We start from the raw sequence: 16,062 nt of genomic DNA on the forward strand, positions 1-16,062 counted from the left end.
CAAAACCCCGTTTCTAAACCAAAAAAAAAACTGGGGTGGGGGAGTGCTTGGGGGTGTAGTTCAGAGGTAGCATGCCCCGGTTCAGTCCCCAATACCATAAAAGGATTCTTTTAGACTGAGGTAGATTAACTCACTTTATGTATTTTACTATGTAAGAAAGAGTTGAAAACTTCAGCTTCTAAATCTAGAGTTTTAAGGTGTCTTGTTTTAGAAATTTAGGAATTTAACATTTGCTTACCCAGCTGGAGAGCCAGTGCATTTTAGCTTAACTGAGCAGAAAAATCGCATGAAAAGGGAACCTGTGACTTTTATCTTCCACAAAAACTTCCAGCATCTTAAACTTTTACTCATAAAATTACTCAAACAGGGGCTTAGGAAATTGCTTAGTTCCCAGCTATAGCAGCGCCAGCCAACTGGCTGGAAAACCTTGAACCAAGCGGCTTAATTTCCTTGCTCCTCAGTTTCCTTAGTTGAAAGTTGAGATAATAATGATCTCGAGAGCTAAAACTAGGAAATGTAACGTACTTAACACAGCAGGAATAGTAGCTGGCAAGAAAACCTATACTAAACGCATTGTTATTTTTGTGATTAGTAAGCTGTTTGAAACTTTTGTTATAATACTTTATACCTTTCCTTTATAACATTTATCACAGTTTGAAGTTGTATATTATTATACCAATTACATGCCTTTCTTCACCATTAGACAAGGGTTTCCGAGAACAGGCCTCTTACTTTTCTTCATCATGTGATCCTAGTGCCTGAATGTACGAGGCATAGAAAAATATTTATTGAACGTACTAGATAAATATTTATTGAGCAGATTAATGAATTTAGGAGAAATTGCTTTGCCCTCTAAGTTTCCTGAAATAAGCGAGTAAAATATTCTTCTACACCGGGGAGAAAATCTAGCCCATTATTTTATGAAGAATTATACAATTTCATCAACATAGGTTAACTACAGATTGGATGAGTGGTGATTGTTAAGACGGTGGGATTGCTGTTAGTGTGCGATTCATGGAAATGACTGCTTCGTGTCGTACTCTCACTCCATATCTTTAATAGCGTAGATATTGTTTCTAAAATAATTTGAGATTGACTCTTCAACCAGATGCAGTGGTATACCCCTGTAATCCCAGTACTTGGGAGGCTGGGACGGGGAGATTGCAGGTTCAAGACCAATGTGCAGTAACTTAGACCCTATTGCAAAATAAAAAATAAAATAGGGCTGGGAGTGTAGCTGAGAGGTAGAATGTCTCTTGGATATTCCAAAAATAAATAACAAATAAGTTCCCAAAACAAACAAATAAAAAATTACTGTTCATAAACAGTGTGATTTTGAAGTAATCGATGCCAAATTGCTTTCTCCCCCCCCAAAAAAAAGGCCAACTATGCCCAGTCAAGACTATGCCCAGTCAAAAAAAGGTAAAACATAACTGGTGTACAGTGCTGTATTTGTTCCTGTAGCATGGATGCATATATTTTTTAATTTTTTCCTATGGTCCTGGGGGTGGAACCCAGGGGCTTTCTACCTCTGGGCTACACTTCAAGACCTATTTTATATTTTGTTTAGAAACGGGGTCTCACTAAGTTGCTGAAAGCCTAACCAAGCAGCTGAGGCTGGCTTTGAACCTGTGCGATCCTCCTGTCTCAGCCTCCCAAGTACAAAAGAACGGGCACAGTTCAGGGACAAAACAATAAGAATCTGTCCAGACTTCTCAGCCCGACAGGAAAGCTGGGAGGGGCCAGTATGATATACTACAAACACTGGGGGGACTTCCAAACAATACTGCTGTTTCCAGTGAAGATATCCAGAATTGGTGGAGAAATAAAAATGACAGGCAGAAACTAAAAGGATTTATGACTGCCATGCCAGAACTAGAGAAAATACTTAAAGAAATGAAACACGAAGAATAAAAAAGAAGCAAATGCCAGAACTAAAGAAGGGGCGAACCCTGCCAGCTGGCTAGCTAAGCAAAGGAGAAAGTAGAACTCAGTCTGGGCAGGTGTGTTTGCACTTAAAATCCCAGTACTTGGGAGACTGAGACAGGAGGGCTGCAGGTTCGAGGACAGCCTCAGCAAGTGAGACCTTGATTCAAGATATAAACTAAAAACAGGGCTGGGGGGTGTAGCTTGGAGGTATGACACCCTTGAGTCCAATCTTCAGCACCACAAAAGGAGAAACTAGAACTCACAATGACAGGAAGCAAAAATCAGACCTCAGTAATAACACTGAAAGTCGAAGCTCTTAACTTCCCAGTGAAAAGACACAGACTGGCAGTGTGGATTAAAGAACATAATTCAGTGGTATGTTGCTTGTAAGAAACCGTAGAAACCCACGTTCTAAAGGTGTGCTAAAAGTCTCACTACTGGCTGGGGCTCCCCTCCAACCTGCACAGGGCTAGGAGCGGACTGCTTGCATTTCCAGTGAGTTGCAGGTGCTTACTTTGCAAGCACTTTCATTGGCTTCTTTGCTGGGGGTTCTCTAGAACCCAGTGCTCGCTGTGCTGGCAGATAGGCAAGATGGTGCACCTCGGCCCCACAGCCGTAGCTGTGGGAGGCGGGTACTTTTCTGCCTTCTAGTTTTGTATCCACTGCGTTTCAGTTTTTGTTGCTTGGTTCAATTTTATGCTGTTTTTCTTTTTTTTTTCTCTCTCTTGTTAAGACACTGTTTTCACTTCGATGGAGATCCAGGGTCAGCAGGACTGAGATGTGCTTCCCTCAGTTCCCATCTTCCCAGAAGCCTTTATTTCCTAATTTTCTAATAGATGAACAACAGAATTAGTCCAGAGGTTTGATCCAGAATTGGAGTGGCTGTTTTTTGTTTGTTTCTGTTTTTTGTGGTACTGGGGATGGAACCCAGGGGCTTTTCTACCTCCGGGCTACACTCTCAGACCTATTTTATACTTTACTTGGTAACAGGGTCTCACTAAGTTGCTGAGAGCCTCACTCAGTAGCTGAGGCTGGCTTTGAACTTCTGTGATCCTCCTGTCTCAGCCCCCTAAGTGCAGGGATTATGAGTGTGTGCCACCATGCCCGGCTGAATTAAGAGTGTTTAATACAGTGGTGGTGCACACTTGTATCCTCAACACTTGAGAGGCAGAGATAGGAGTATCATAGATTTGAGCCCAGTCCCAGCATCTTAGTGAGGCCCTGTGCAACTTAGTGAGACACTGTTTCAAAACTAAAAATAAAATATGGCTTGGTGTGTAGCTCAGAGGTAGAATGCCCTAGGGCTCAATCCCCAGCACCAGAAAACGAAAAATCTTATAGATAAGCATTATCTTATAGATGATCACTGTAAAGTGAATCCTAAAGCAATTAAAAGAAAAATTGAATTGATTTGATTTTTAGTATTTATTTTATTTATTTATTTATTTTTTGGTAGTACTAGGTGTGGAACCCAGAGGCTTTCTACTTCCGGGCTATACTCCCAGACCTTTTTTTATACTTTATTTGGAAACAAAGTCTCCCTAAGTTGCTGAGAGCCTCACTAAGTAGCTGAGGCTGGCTTCAAACCTGTGTGATCCTCCTGTCTCCGCCTCCCAAGCACTGCACTTAAGAGCGTGTGCCACCACGCCTGGCTGTATTTAATGTTCTTGAATAATGGCTCTAAAATATTTTATACTCTTACCCTGAACATTTATTTATGTAACTTACCTATTATACTATTAAAAACTGACAAACTTTTAGAATTCTTTTTGGTTTTGGCGGGTCTGGGGATGGAACCCTGGGGCATTCGACCTCTGAGTTACACCCCCTGCCCTGTTTTTTATTCTTTTTTTTGAAACCGGGTCTCATTAAATTGCGGAGGGCCTCACTAAGTAGCTGAGGCTGTCCTCGCACCGCGATCCTTCTGTCTCAGCCTCCCAGATGCTGAGATCACAAGCCTGCCCACCACGCCCGGCAACTGCACGGGTTTTACCTTCGCTTATTTCTTTTCTCTCCTCTCTGATATGCAGTAGTAGTTGAGGTTTATATTATGGTTTACTCTGTGATTCCATACCTTTATTAATCATTTATATTTTGATTTGGTTTTGTTCATCTTTTCAAGCAGATGGTTTTACGAGAACCTGTTGAGGATTTAATTCTGTTGCGACCATGCTCCTAAATGATGCAACTGGGCAGTGGTTTTTCCAAAAGTACTCACTGAGTTCTCTCTCACTAGTTAAGTTAGGTTGGTCTTCTGTCTGAGCAGCAGTTGAGGTCTTGTAAGTCATATCCAGAATAATGTTATTTCTAGGCGTAGCTGTCAGGTGGCCTTTCTAAGTTTGTCACATTTTACTCTGCAGCCCTTTCTGTGTTTGAGGTTCAGCCCGTTTCCGCCGAGGTCCACGAAGGCGGCGTTGCTAGATTTGCGTGCAAGATCTCATCCAACCCGCCGGCGGTCATAACGTGGGAATTCAACAGGACGACTCTACCGATGGCCATGGACAGGTAAACGGAGCTCCTCGTTCTCCGGAAAATTACTCCTGACACAGGAATCGGGATTCTTAAAATGAGGCTCCAGAGGGAACGGGACCAGTGTGTGGCTCATTTTTACTTAGGGTTGGAATAACTAATTTGTAAAGACCTTTCACGCTTAGGCACAGAATCGCAGCCTCCATTTCTGGGCCCGGCGTGGTCCTGGTTCACTTGAGAATTGAGACAGACGGTCCTGCTGGTTTTGTTCTTATTCTCCACCATTTGTTCCATCACGCCTGGGCCCTTGTGAGGGCCTGACTCGCAGCCCAAGATTTTGGCAAATAAAATACACTTTCGGTGCTGTTATTAGAGTAGTTCTGGTGTAAGAGTCTCTCCTCCACTTCACTCACTCACACACACACACACACACACACACTCACACACACACACACACACTCTCTCTCTCTCTCTCTCTCTCTCTCTCTCTCTCTCTGTGTGTGTGTGCAAATATGCACATTCCTAGTGCTTTAAGGGTAATTTGTGTTTAAGGATCAAGAACTTGGTGGTATATCCTAAAAGTTTGAGTATTTTCCTGTTCCTAAGCAGGCAAAAATTGTCCACAAAAAAAACAAAACATGAAGCTGGGCATGGTGGTATAATCTTAGTATGTGGAAGGCTGAGACAGGAGGATTGTAGGTTTGAGACAGGAGGATTGTAGGTTCGAGACCAGCCTCAGCAAGTGAGGCCCTGTTTAAAAAAAAAAAAAGGTCTGTGGGTGAAGGTCAGAGGCAGAATGTCCATGGGTTCAATACCAGTACCAATACCAGCACCCTACACGCACGTACCCTAGAGAATAGTGGTATTTTAGTAGGTAAAATTAGGGATTTGAAGGTTAATGATACTAATCTTTGGGTTGTCAGTTAGTTAGAATGCCAAATAATACCCTCTATGTAAAACTAGACTGATTTCACAACCAAAAGCTGATAGATTGCACGAACCATGTCATACAGGATTGTCTTAGAGATCTGCAGCAACCCAAATGAAAGCCACAAGCCGGGTGTGGTGGCAAACGCTTGTAATCCCAGCATTCAGGAGGCTGAGACCGGAGGATCGCAGTTTGCAGACAGCCTCAGCTACTTAGTGAGGCCCTCTGAAACTCAGTGAGACCCTGTTTCAAAATAAAGAATAAAAAATAAAAAATAGGGCTAGGAATATAGCTTGCAGGTCAAATGCCCTGGGTTCCATCCCCAGACCTGCAAAAAAAGAAAGAAAGAAAGAAAGAAAGAAAGAAAGAAAGAAAGAAAGAAAGAACGAACCCCCACAGAACCAAGCTAGTATCTTTTGTTGGTGGTGATGTGTATGCGGTACTGGGGATTGATCGTGGGGTCTCATGTATGCTGGGCCAGTACGCCGCCACTGAGCCCTATCCTCATCCAGTATTTTAAAAGGTCTTTACTGATTTCAGCACTCTGAAGTTAGTGTCAGTACTTGGAGTGCATCGATTCCTGTCCTAAGATTTGAAATAACATCTAGTCTCCTCACGCTTGTCTCCTAACAGGATAACCGCCTTGCCGTCAGGAGTGCTGCAGATCTATGACGTCGGCCAGGGCGATGCTGGCAATTATCGCTGCGTCGCCGCCACCGTAGCCCACAGACGGAAGAGCGCCGAGGCCTCTCTGACAGTGACTCCAGGTACCCGCTGCGGCCGCCTTACATTTCTGCGAGATTTTATTGGCTCCTCTGTTACTTTTTCCTCCTCCAGTTGGAGTAGTATTCCATAAAGTGATTTGGGGGGGCATGCTGGGGATTGACCCTACAGGCAGGCTACTTCTGGGCTACATCCTCCACGCTCAGCCCTATTTTATTATTATTTGGAAATAGATTCTCGCTAAGTTGTGGAGGGACGTCAGTAAGTGGCTGAGGCTGAGCTCTAACCTGCAATCCTCCTGTCTCAGCCTCGCGGGATCACAGGAGTGTGGCCACCATTCCTGATTTGTAGAGCAGTATTTTAATTACACTTAAATTATTGTCATCTATTTGGAAAAAATGGTCGTTTTTATCTATCAAGACACTTCTTTCCCAGGCTGGCTTGTTTTGTTTTTGTTTTTTGTTGTTTTCTATGTCAGCTTCTCTCTCTCTCAATCTGTTTTTCTCTCTTTTATTCATTTATTTATTTTTTTGTTAGGTGCCAGAGATCAAAGCCAGGACTTTGTAAATTCTCGGCAACCATACTAAGCTGTACTCCCAGCCCGGCTGTGTCAGTTTTTTTTTTTTTTTTTTTTTTTTTTGTGGTACTGGGGGTGGAACCCAGAGGCTTTCTACTTCCGGGCTATACTCCCAGAACTTTTTTATATTTTATTTGGAAACAGGGTCTCACTAAGTTGCTGAGAGCCTCACTAAGTAGCTGAGGCTGGCTTCGAACCTGTGCGATCCTCCTGTCTCAGCCTCCCAAGCGCAGGGATTACAAGCATGCGCCACCACACCCGGCTTGTGTCAGTTTTTTAAAGAAAGATTGAATTTTTTTTATAAATGTATTGATTTTATGAATTTTTAAATATATTTTTCAGTGTGTGTCTGTGTGTGTGGAAGAGATACTGGGGGTTGAACCCAGGGGCATTCTACCCCTGACCTACACCCCCAGCCCTTTTTATTTTTTAGTTTTGAAACAGATCATGGCTGGTCTCAAACTTGTGATCCTCCTGTCTCAGCCTCCCACTCACTGGGACTTTAGGTGCCATCCCACTTGGCTTCACTTTTGTTTTTAGTATGTATGTATGTATGTATGTATGTATGTATGTATGTATGTATTTTTGTGTTACTGGGGATGGGACCCAGGGACTTTCTACCTCCAAGCTATACCCCCAGCCCTATTTTTTATTCTTTATTTTGAAACAGGGTCTCATTGAGTTACGAAAAGCCTCACTAAATAGCTGAGGCTGGCTGTGAACCACAATCCTCCTGTCTCAGCCTCCCAAATTCTGGGATTACAAGTGTGCACCCACCATGCTTATTTTAATGTTTTAATTTTTTATTTTTTTATGGTATTGGAAATTGAACCCAGAGACATTCTACCTCTGAGCTGCACAACCAGCCCTATTTTCTTTTTTTAATTTTCTTTTTTCCTGTGTGTACGTGCATGTGCTACTGGGGATGGAACCCAGGGGCATTCTACCACTGAGCTACACCTCCAGCCCTATTTTTAGTCTTTATTTTGAAATAGGGTCTCACTGAGTTGCAAAGGGCCCCACTAAGTAGCTGAGGCTGGCCATGAACTGCGATTCTCCTGTTTCAGCCTCCCGAATGCTGGGATTACAAGCGTGCACCACCACGCCTGGCTTCTTTTTTCATTTTGAAACAGGGTCTCACTAAGTTGCTGAGGACCTCACATTGCTAAGGCTGCCTGTGAAGCTGCAATCCTCCTGTCTCAGTCTCCCAAGTCCTGGGATTATACATGTGCACCACCACACCAGGCCCCAACCCACCTTTTTATTGTTTTTGGTACTGGGGATGGAATCCAGGGGCATTCTACCTCCAAGCTACACGCCCAGCCCCATTTTTTATTTTTTATTTTGAAACTCAGGGTCTCACTAGGTTGATAAAGTCTTACTACTTGCTGAGGCTATCCACCAACATGGTGTCCTCCTGTTTCAGCCTCCCAAGTACTGCGATTACAGTCATGTGCCACCATGCCCAGCTTTCATATTTACTTTTACAAGCATAAAACAAGCTGGGCGTGGTGGCACACACTTGTCATCCCAGCATTCGGGAGGCTGAGACCGGAGGGAGGATCGCGGTTCGCGGACAGCCTCAGCTACTTAGTGAGGCCCTCTGCAACTCAGTGAGAACCTGTTTCCAAATAAAGAATAAAAAATAGCTGGTGTGGTGGCGCAGGCTTGTAATCCCGCCCTTGGGAGGCAGAGACAGGAGGATCGTGCAGGTTAGAAGACGGCCTCACTGGCTTAAGAGACCCTGTTTCCAAATTTAAAAAAAGTATACAAATAGGTCTGGGAGTGTAGCCCGGAGATAAAAGGGTTTCCAGGAACCCCAGTACCACCAAAAATAAAATAAAATAAAATAAAAATAGGGCTGGGGGTGTAGTTTGGAGGTAAAATGCCCTTGGGACCAATACCCAGTACCAATAAAATAAAATATAGAGTGTAGGAAAAAAGCATAGTAATCACATCTGTTTCCATCAAATTGTATTTGAAAAAATGATACATGCTTATTGTAAAAAGTGTTGGTTGAGCAGAGCACCATGGCACATGCCCGGAACCCCAGTACTTGTGAGTTTGAGGCAAGGAGCACCGTAGGTTCAAGGCCAGCCTCAGCAACTTAGTGAGGTTCTGTGTCAAAATAAAAAACAAAATGGGGCTGGAGGTATAAATCAGGTGGAACTGGGTTCCACTCCCATACCACCACACACACACACACACACACACAGAGACATGCACAATGATTATAAAATTTTTATGTTAAGCCAGGAAAAAAGTATAAAAATATAGGTTTAAAAATATTATTCTAAGCCGGGCGTGGTGGCGCACACTTGTAATCCCCACGCTTGGGAGGCTGAGACAGGAGGATCGCATAGGTTCAAAGCCAGCCTCAGCTACTTAGTGAGGCTTTCAGAAACTTAGATCCTGTTTCCAAATAAAATATAAAATAGGTCTGGGACAGCTGGGTGTGGTGGTGCACGCTTGTAATCTCCACGCTTGGGAGGCAGAGACAGGAGGATCACACAGATTCAAAGCTGGCCTCGCTGGCTTAAGAGACCCTGTTTCCAAATAAAAATATAAAAAATGGGTGTCTGGAGCCGGGCGTGGTGGCGCACGCTTGTAATCCCTGTGCTTGGGAGGCCCAGACAGGAGGATTGCATGGGTTTGAAGCCAGCCTCAGCTACTTAGTGATGCTCTCAGCAACTTAGTGAAACCCTGTTTCCAAATAAAATATAAAAAAGGTCTGGGAGTATACCCCGGAGGTAGAAAGCCTCTGGGTTCCATCCCCAGTACCACCAAAAAAATAGGTGTCTGGGAGTGTAGCCCAGAGGTAGAAGGGTTTCCAGGAACCCCAGTATCACAAAAAAAAAAAAAAAAAAAGGTGGGAGTGTAGCCCAGAGGTAGAAAGCCTCTGGGTTCCACCCCTAGTACCACACACACGCAAAAGAATTGGTGCTTAATGCACTCCCTCCAGCTTATGGTTTGTTTTTGCATTCTCTCTTTTCCTCCCCAAAGCTAACGAGGCTAAGTCCTTCCATACGCCAACCATCATAGCAGGTCCACAGAACGTAACCATGCCTCTCCACCAGACTGTTGTGCTCGAGTGCATGGCCACAGGGAGCCCCAAGCCAATCATTTCCTGGAGCCGTCTTGGTAAGTCTTCTTGAGGGGAGGAAGGTGGTTTTTGTACCAGTATTGGGAATGGCCTAGGAAGGTGTGAGAAAGCTCTGATTATTAATAAGCACATTTCAAAAATTGGGCGAGGGGCAGATCTGTGCAAGGATTTGGTTTCTGCCAAGAAGCAGGCAACTATTCTACTGTAAATTAACCGAGCTAAAGGTAATTAACAAGCAGAAAGAGGAGGGGAGCTAGGACTTCGTCATCGAAAGACAGGTTTACAGAATAATCGGATAATTAGGTAGGAAGGGAGAAGGGGTGACCTTCAGGAAAGGAGAAGCCTGTGCGTAAACTGGGTTTGGCAGGAAAATGAAGAGGAGGGGCTCTATGTCAGAGTTATGTAGGAAAAAGCAAGATGGAGGATGGAGGGGCTCTATGTCAGAGTTATGTAGGAAAAAGCAAGATGGAGGATGGAGGGGCTCTATGTCAGAGTTATGTAGGAAAAAGCAAGATGGAGGATGGAGGGGCTCTATGTCAGAGTTATGTAGGAAAAAGCAAGATGGAGGATGTCGAGTCTATAAAAAGGCCGTTCCGGGTTTTGTATTTTGGTGAATTCATTGGAAACACCCCCCATGCCACTCGTGAATGACACGGGGCTGTAACTGCTGTATTTCTATCTTTTTTTTTTTGGTGGTACTGGGGTTCCTGGAAACCCTTCTACCTCCGGGCTACACTCCTGGACATATTTTATACTTTTTATTTGGAAACAGGGTCTCTTAAACCAGCGCGGCTGGCTTCGAACCTGCGCGATCCTCCTGTCTCTGCCTCCTAAGCGCAGGGATTACAAGTGTGCACCACCACACCCAGATGTATTTCTATCTTTCTAATAAACTTCTTTAAATCTTCAACAAGAGTCCAGGCCATTGCATATCTATCCTTAGCTCAGGACAAGAACCCGTGTTTTTTTTTGACGGGAATTGTTCCCAGGAGTCTAACAAAGGTCCCCGGGGACTGTTCCCCCAACCGGTAACCCTCACCCCCAAACGGTAGCATTCATCTTTCACCGTGACATCTAAAACTGTAACAGTTTTCCCTTAAACTTTGTTCATTCTGATAAAACTGATAAAATATTTATTTTACAAATAAAAACACATGTTGGCAATTGCAACTTAATAGTTGCTTTTGGCATTTCAATGTGTACATAAAAAGGTTTTATTTTTATTTTTTATATGGGGATTTCATACTTTTCATGAACAGTTTTACACTTTTCCTGATTGGCTCGGCAGTGTTGTTCTGTCGTGACTTCAGATTGTTGCATTTAACTGAAGTGTTCTCTTTGAAACAGACCACAAGTCCATCGACGTCTTCAGCACCCGAGTGCTTGGGAATGGCAATCTCATGATCTCCGACGTGAAGCTGCAGCATGCTGGGGCGTACGTGTGTCGGGCCACCACCCCGGGCACTCGCAACTTCACGGCTGCCGTGGCAACACTCACAGTACTAGGTCTGCGTTCTCTCGCGCTGTAACTGCAAGGCGCTTACATTTTAATATCTCCCATTTTAGATGAGCCACAGCTTGCTTCTTTCTTGAGTTTTGTAGCATTAATATGAAGGTTAGTGAGAAGTATTATAATCCATCAGGGAGTTTTAGAAGAAAATTAAATGTCTTTGTTAAATTATAACTACAGAGTCATTCTGAAGTTACTACCATGTTTGCATTATGTTCTGTATTTATATAGCTTCCGTTAGGACTCCTTTTCTCCCCCCCCCTCCCCTCCCCTCCCCTCCCCTCTCCTCCCTTCCCCGCCCTTCCTTCCTTCCTTCCTTCCTTCCTTCCTTCCTTCCTTCCTTCCTTCCTTCCTTCCTCTCACCCCTTGTGTTTAGCCATCAAACCCAGGGCCTCACACACTAGCAAATGACTCATTTGCTAATCTAGAATTTGAAGCGGCCGTGTCCTGGGCTGAGTTAGGGAGGGTGTGGATCTGCTTACTTTTAGCGTGTTAATATAGATGGTCTCAGCAGGGAAAACGTAGAGGAACAGAGAGTAACTGAGCGACACAGAGAAGAAAAGATGCCGGAAGAGACACGGGGTGGGGTCTAGGAGGCTCAGGACATCAGGCATCCAGAAATAGCACGCGTTCATTGGCTGTATTTTTCCCGACTCTTTCTCTTGTTCCTGTTGAGACCATAGAATATTTCTTTTTCTTTCTTTCTTGAAAAATAGCTCCTCCTTCATTTGTGGAGTGGCCGGAGAGCTTAACAAGGCCTCGGGCTGGCACTGCGCGATTCGTGTGTCAGGCAGAAGGGATCCCATCACCCAAGATGTCCTGGCTGAAAAACGGAAGGAAGATACATTCAAACGGCAGAATTAAAATGTACAACAGGTGGGCTCCGTTTTGCAGCTATTTTATATAATGTGTCATGTGGCTCTAGTAGTTTTTATGTGAACTGGTTATGATAGATCAAATACCTAAGTGATATTGCTAGTTAAAAGTAAAGTAAGAGATGAGCAGGATTCATAGCAGTATCATGCCTTGTGTCCTTTTGTATCTTCTGCATGGATCGTGGTGTTGGTACAGTGCAATCTGTAGGTAACTCTCCAGACCCAGTTCTAGCCTTGGTAGACCTGCCAGCTAACTGATGACAAGCAACCAGAATAACTCTTTGGGGGTTTCAGGTCCTTCTCCCATCAAATGAGAAAATGAGAAGGAAATAAAAATTAATTTAATAACTGCTCTACAGTTCAAATTTAATGATTTTGAGAATGCAATTATTAGCATAACTAGAACTCTTAGAACATTCTCATTTATGTTGAACAAAATTTCAAGGATTTTTGTTAACCTTAATGTTATATATACATTATAATACTCTATGAATTAAATGCTATTATAATGTACTTTCTAAATAAATTAAGTCAAATTTTTAAAAAGAAATTGTCACCTGAGCCGGGCGTGGTGGCGCACTTGTAATCCCAGCACTCGGGAGGCTGAGACGGGAGGATCGGGCGTGCAGACGGCCTCAGCTACTCAGTGAGGCCCTCCGCATCTTAGTGAGACCCTGGTTCAAAATAAAGAACAAAACAATCGGGCAAGGGGGTGTAGCTCAGAGATAGAATGCCCCTGGGTTCAATCCCTAGCACCACACACACACACACAAAAAAAAAAAAAAAAAAAAAAAAAGGAAATTGTCACCTAAAGCAAAAAGGATTTGGATATTGTAAATTCAAGGACTCAGAAAATAAATCAGAGTAATTTAAGTAATTAAAGTTTTAAGTAGTGTAATTATTTTTGTTTGTATACACACACACACACACACACACACACACATATGTATTTATTTTGTGTTACTGGAGATTGAACCCACGGGCATTCTATCTCTGAGCTACACCCCCACCCCTCGGTTTTTCTTTTCTTTTCTTTTTTTTGAAAACAGGGTCTTGCTAGGTTGTTGGGAGTCTTGCTAAGTTGCTGAGGCTGGCCTCAGACCTGTCATCCTCCTGTTTCAGCCTCCCACGTACTAGGATTACAGGCATGCACCACCACAACTATTAGGATATTTTTTATTAGGGTGACTTTATTCTCAGTAACTCTGACACTTGAAATCAGGGTACGCTGAGCAATAGCCGTGCTTTAATTTACATCATTAGAATTTTCACGGACACAATTCTTTTCTTTACCCAGCAAACTGGTCATTAATCAGATTATCCCTGAAGACGATGCTATCTATCAGTGCATGGCTGAGAATAGCCAAGGATCCATTTTGTCTCGAGCCAGACTGACTGTAGTCATGTCAGAAGACAGGCCCAGTGCCCCCTACAATGTGCACGCTGAAACCATGTCCAGCTCCGCCATCCGCCTGGCGTGGGAGAAGCCACTGTACAACTCGGAGAAGGTGATTGCCTATTCTGTGCACTACATGAAAGCAGAAGGTAAGCACGTCGGTGCCGAGTGTTGGTTGCTGTCAGAGAGGTTTTTAGGATGAATGATGTCTTACACAAGCCAGAAAATATTTCTGAAATTCTCTGCGCCCCTCTCAAATCTCACTCTCTCTCGTGCTCTCTCTCTCTGCGTGCTGGGAATTGAACCCAGGGCATTACGCGTGCTGGGCAAGTGTTCCACCACGGAGCTGAACTCAAGCGACACCACCGTCTTTGAAGATGGAGTCTTACTGAGTTTGAGGCTGGCCCGGGACTTGGCAATCCTCCGGCCTCAGCCTCCTGAGTAGCTGGGACTACAGCTCTGCTGGCACTCACCTCTTTAATAAAATATCACCTGTGGGTCTGTTTTTTGTAAATTTGTTATTGTTGTGCACTTTGTATATGTTAGTATGGTTTAAGATTTTTCTTTTTTTATTGGTGCACTGTGGTCATACATCTCCATGGAGTACAAGATGGTGGAGGCGCACATGCGCACATCACCCAGTCAGCCCTTCCCCAGCTCCCTCCTCTCCCTCCTTCTCAGGTTTGGCTCAGTGATTGACTTTGAGAAGATTTTTCTATTCAGAATCAAGTGCCAGCTAATACAAAGAAATTTTGCATGCTAAAATTTCTGAGTGGTATATCTATGAATTTCATTCTAGCCAAGGTATCATTACCTACTTGAGACCTGTTCCTATTTATTTATTTATTTATTTATTTATTTAATTTTATTTTTTGGTGGTACTGGGGTGGAACCCAGAGGCTTTCTACCTCCGGGCTACACTCCCAGACCTATTTTCTATTTTATTTGGAAACAGGGTCTCACTAAGCTGCTGAGAGCCTCACTAAGTAGCTGAGGCTGGCTTGGAACCTGCGCGATCCTCCTGTCTCAGCCTCCCAAGCGCAGGGATTACAAGTGTGCGCCACCACGCCCGGCTTGACCTGTTCCAATTTAAATATTTAGTTACATAGGTACAGTGGCTTGACTTCTTAGTAAATAATATAGTAAACTGTAAGCACTATAACACGTTACTTTTAAAAGGGAAACTAAGCATACTCCGATATTCCATATATTTGATGCTGTATATTTTGAATTTTCTGAAATTATGTGAAATACTTTGAAGCTTGGAGAAGGCACTCTTGAATGCTACTTCACAATGTAAATATAGAAATCAAATGTGTTTTAAAATTTCCATTTAGACTTATTGGTTCTATTTTTTGTGCCTCCTCTTTTATCCTTCCGACTTTTGGCAAAAATCTCAGAGGAGAAAGAAAAGCTACTTCTAAACCCTCGCATTCTCCACTAACCCCTCCTGGTAGCCATGGTGAAGTTGTACACATTTCAGTTCTGTACACGAGCAGCCTGGTTTTCCTGCAGTATACCTTAGAAATAAATGAAGACGCCCAAAGAACGGTGGCGTGTTCAGATTCTCTCCAGAGATGGGTGGTTTGTTGCTGCTGCGATTTTCCCCCGCTTTGAAGTAGTGCTCTGAAAAGGAACGTGTTGAATGTGAGCCGGGCCGCGGGAGCCAGGAGGACGGGAGTCTGGAAACGCGTGTTGGCCGAGGAAGGCCAGCCCTGCCGCCCGCGCGCTCTGCGGTGGCTTCATTAGTCTCCGCAGGGCGCAGTGGTCTATTCAGGGCCGAGACAAGGCCTTTTAATCTGAACTCAAGGACCTCGTTGGGTAGGTCAGAAATTGTACGCTGCCGCCCCTAATTAACGAGCCATTAGCAGGCCTGTGGTGAAATGCCCGGAATCTTGTCTAATTAAAATGCTATCAAGTTAATTCAGAAATGTGGGGAAACTTCATACTGGAATTTGCCTTCTGTTTTGTTTATAAACCCAGCGCTGGGAGCAGGGGCCCGTCCTTAGAGAGTTTTGATTGAGTCGACGTGAGTCGACTGTGAATGGCGAGCTGGTACGCCGGCCGCCAGGCTGCCGGTCCACCCACAGGTCAGCGCTCCAGGAGTTAAATCCCAGACACCAGTCCTCTTCTGTACCTGCCCTGCATATTTGACTGAGCTTTGCTTTCTTAAAAATAAAATCTTAAAAATAAAATCTCATTGTGATACAGAGCACCTTGAAGCGCATTCTGTGCCCCTCCCCCAGTTCTTTTGCTTTGGGTATAAATAAAGAACAGCGGATGTCGGCCAAATTTAATAGACTCTGCAGGGGAAAAATGAGATATTTTGCAGGACAACTTTTGGTTGGTTTGTTTTCATAAAGAATAGAGTCATTATGCCCCCCACTGTCACCCCAGTTATGTGTAAAGGGAAAAAGAAAAGAAAAGCAACCAAGAGTTTGAGCAGTTTAAGCAAAATCTGTCCCGCTGTGAGTTCCAGTATTTCGTTGTTACTATTGTACATTGTGTTTGCTGTAGATCCCGACTAGACGGCAAATTAAAGTTAGAGATTA

At 43.8% G+C, this 16,062-nt stretch overlaps 1 protein-coding gene across 1 annotated transcript in view; it reads left to right on the forward strand.

Moving 5' to 3' along the window:
- The window catches only part of PRTG (protogenin), a gene marked incomplete at its 5' end in the record, with an annotated part of 85,118 nt that overhangs the window by 19,235 nt on the left and 49,821 nt on the right, over positions 1-16,062 (forward strand). Inside the window, 6 exons of the mRNA XM_080707040.1 lie at positions 4,290-4,434; positions 5,960-6,093; positions 9,630-9,767; positions 11,077-11,235; positions 11,956-12,115; positions 13,412-13,659. Coding sequence (XP_080563166.1) covers positions 4,290-4,434; positions 5,960-6,093; positions 9,630-9,767; positions 11,077-11,235; positions 11,956-12,115; positions 13,412-13,659 — 984 coding nt within the window. The remainder of the gene's footprint in view (positions 1-4,289; positions 4,435-5,959; positions 6,094-9,629; positions 9,768-11,076; positions 11,236-11,955; positions 12,116-13,411; positions 13,660-16,062) is intronic.

Source organism: Muscardinus avellanarius (assembly GCF_963383645.1).
Source record: "Muscardinus avellanarius genome assembly, chromosome: 12".
Lineage (NCBI taxonomy): Eukaryota > Metazoa > Chordata > Mammalia > Rodentia > Gliridae > Muscardinus > Muscardinus avellanarius.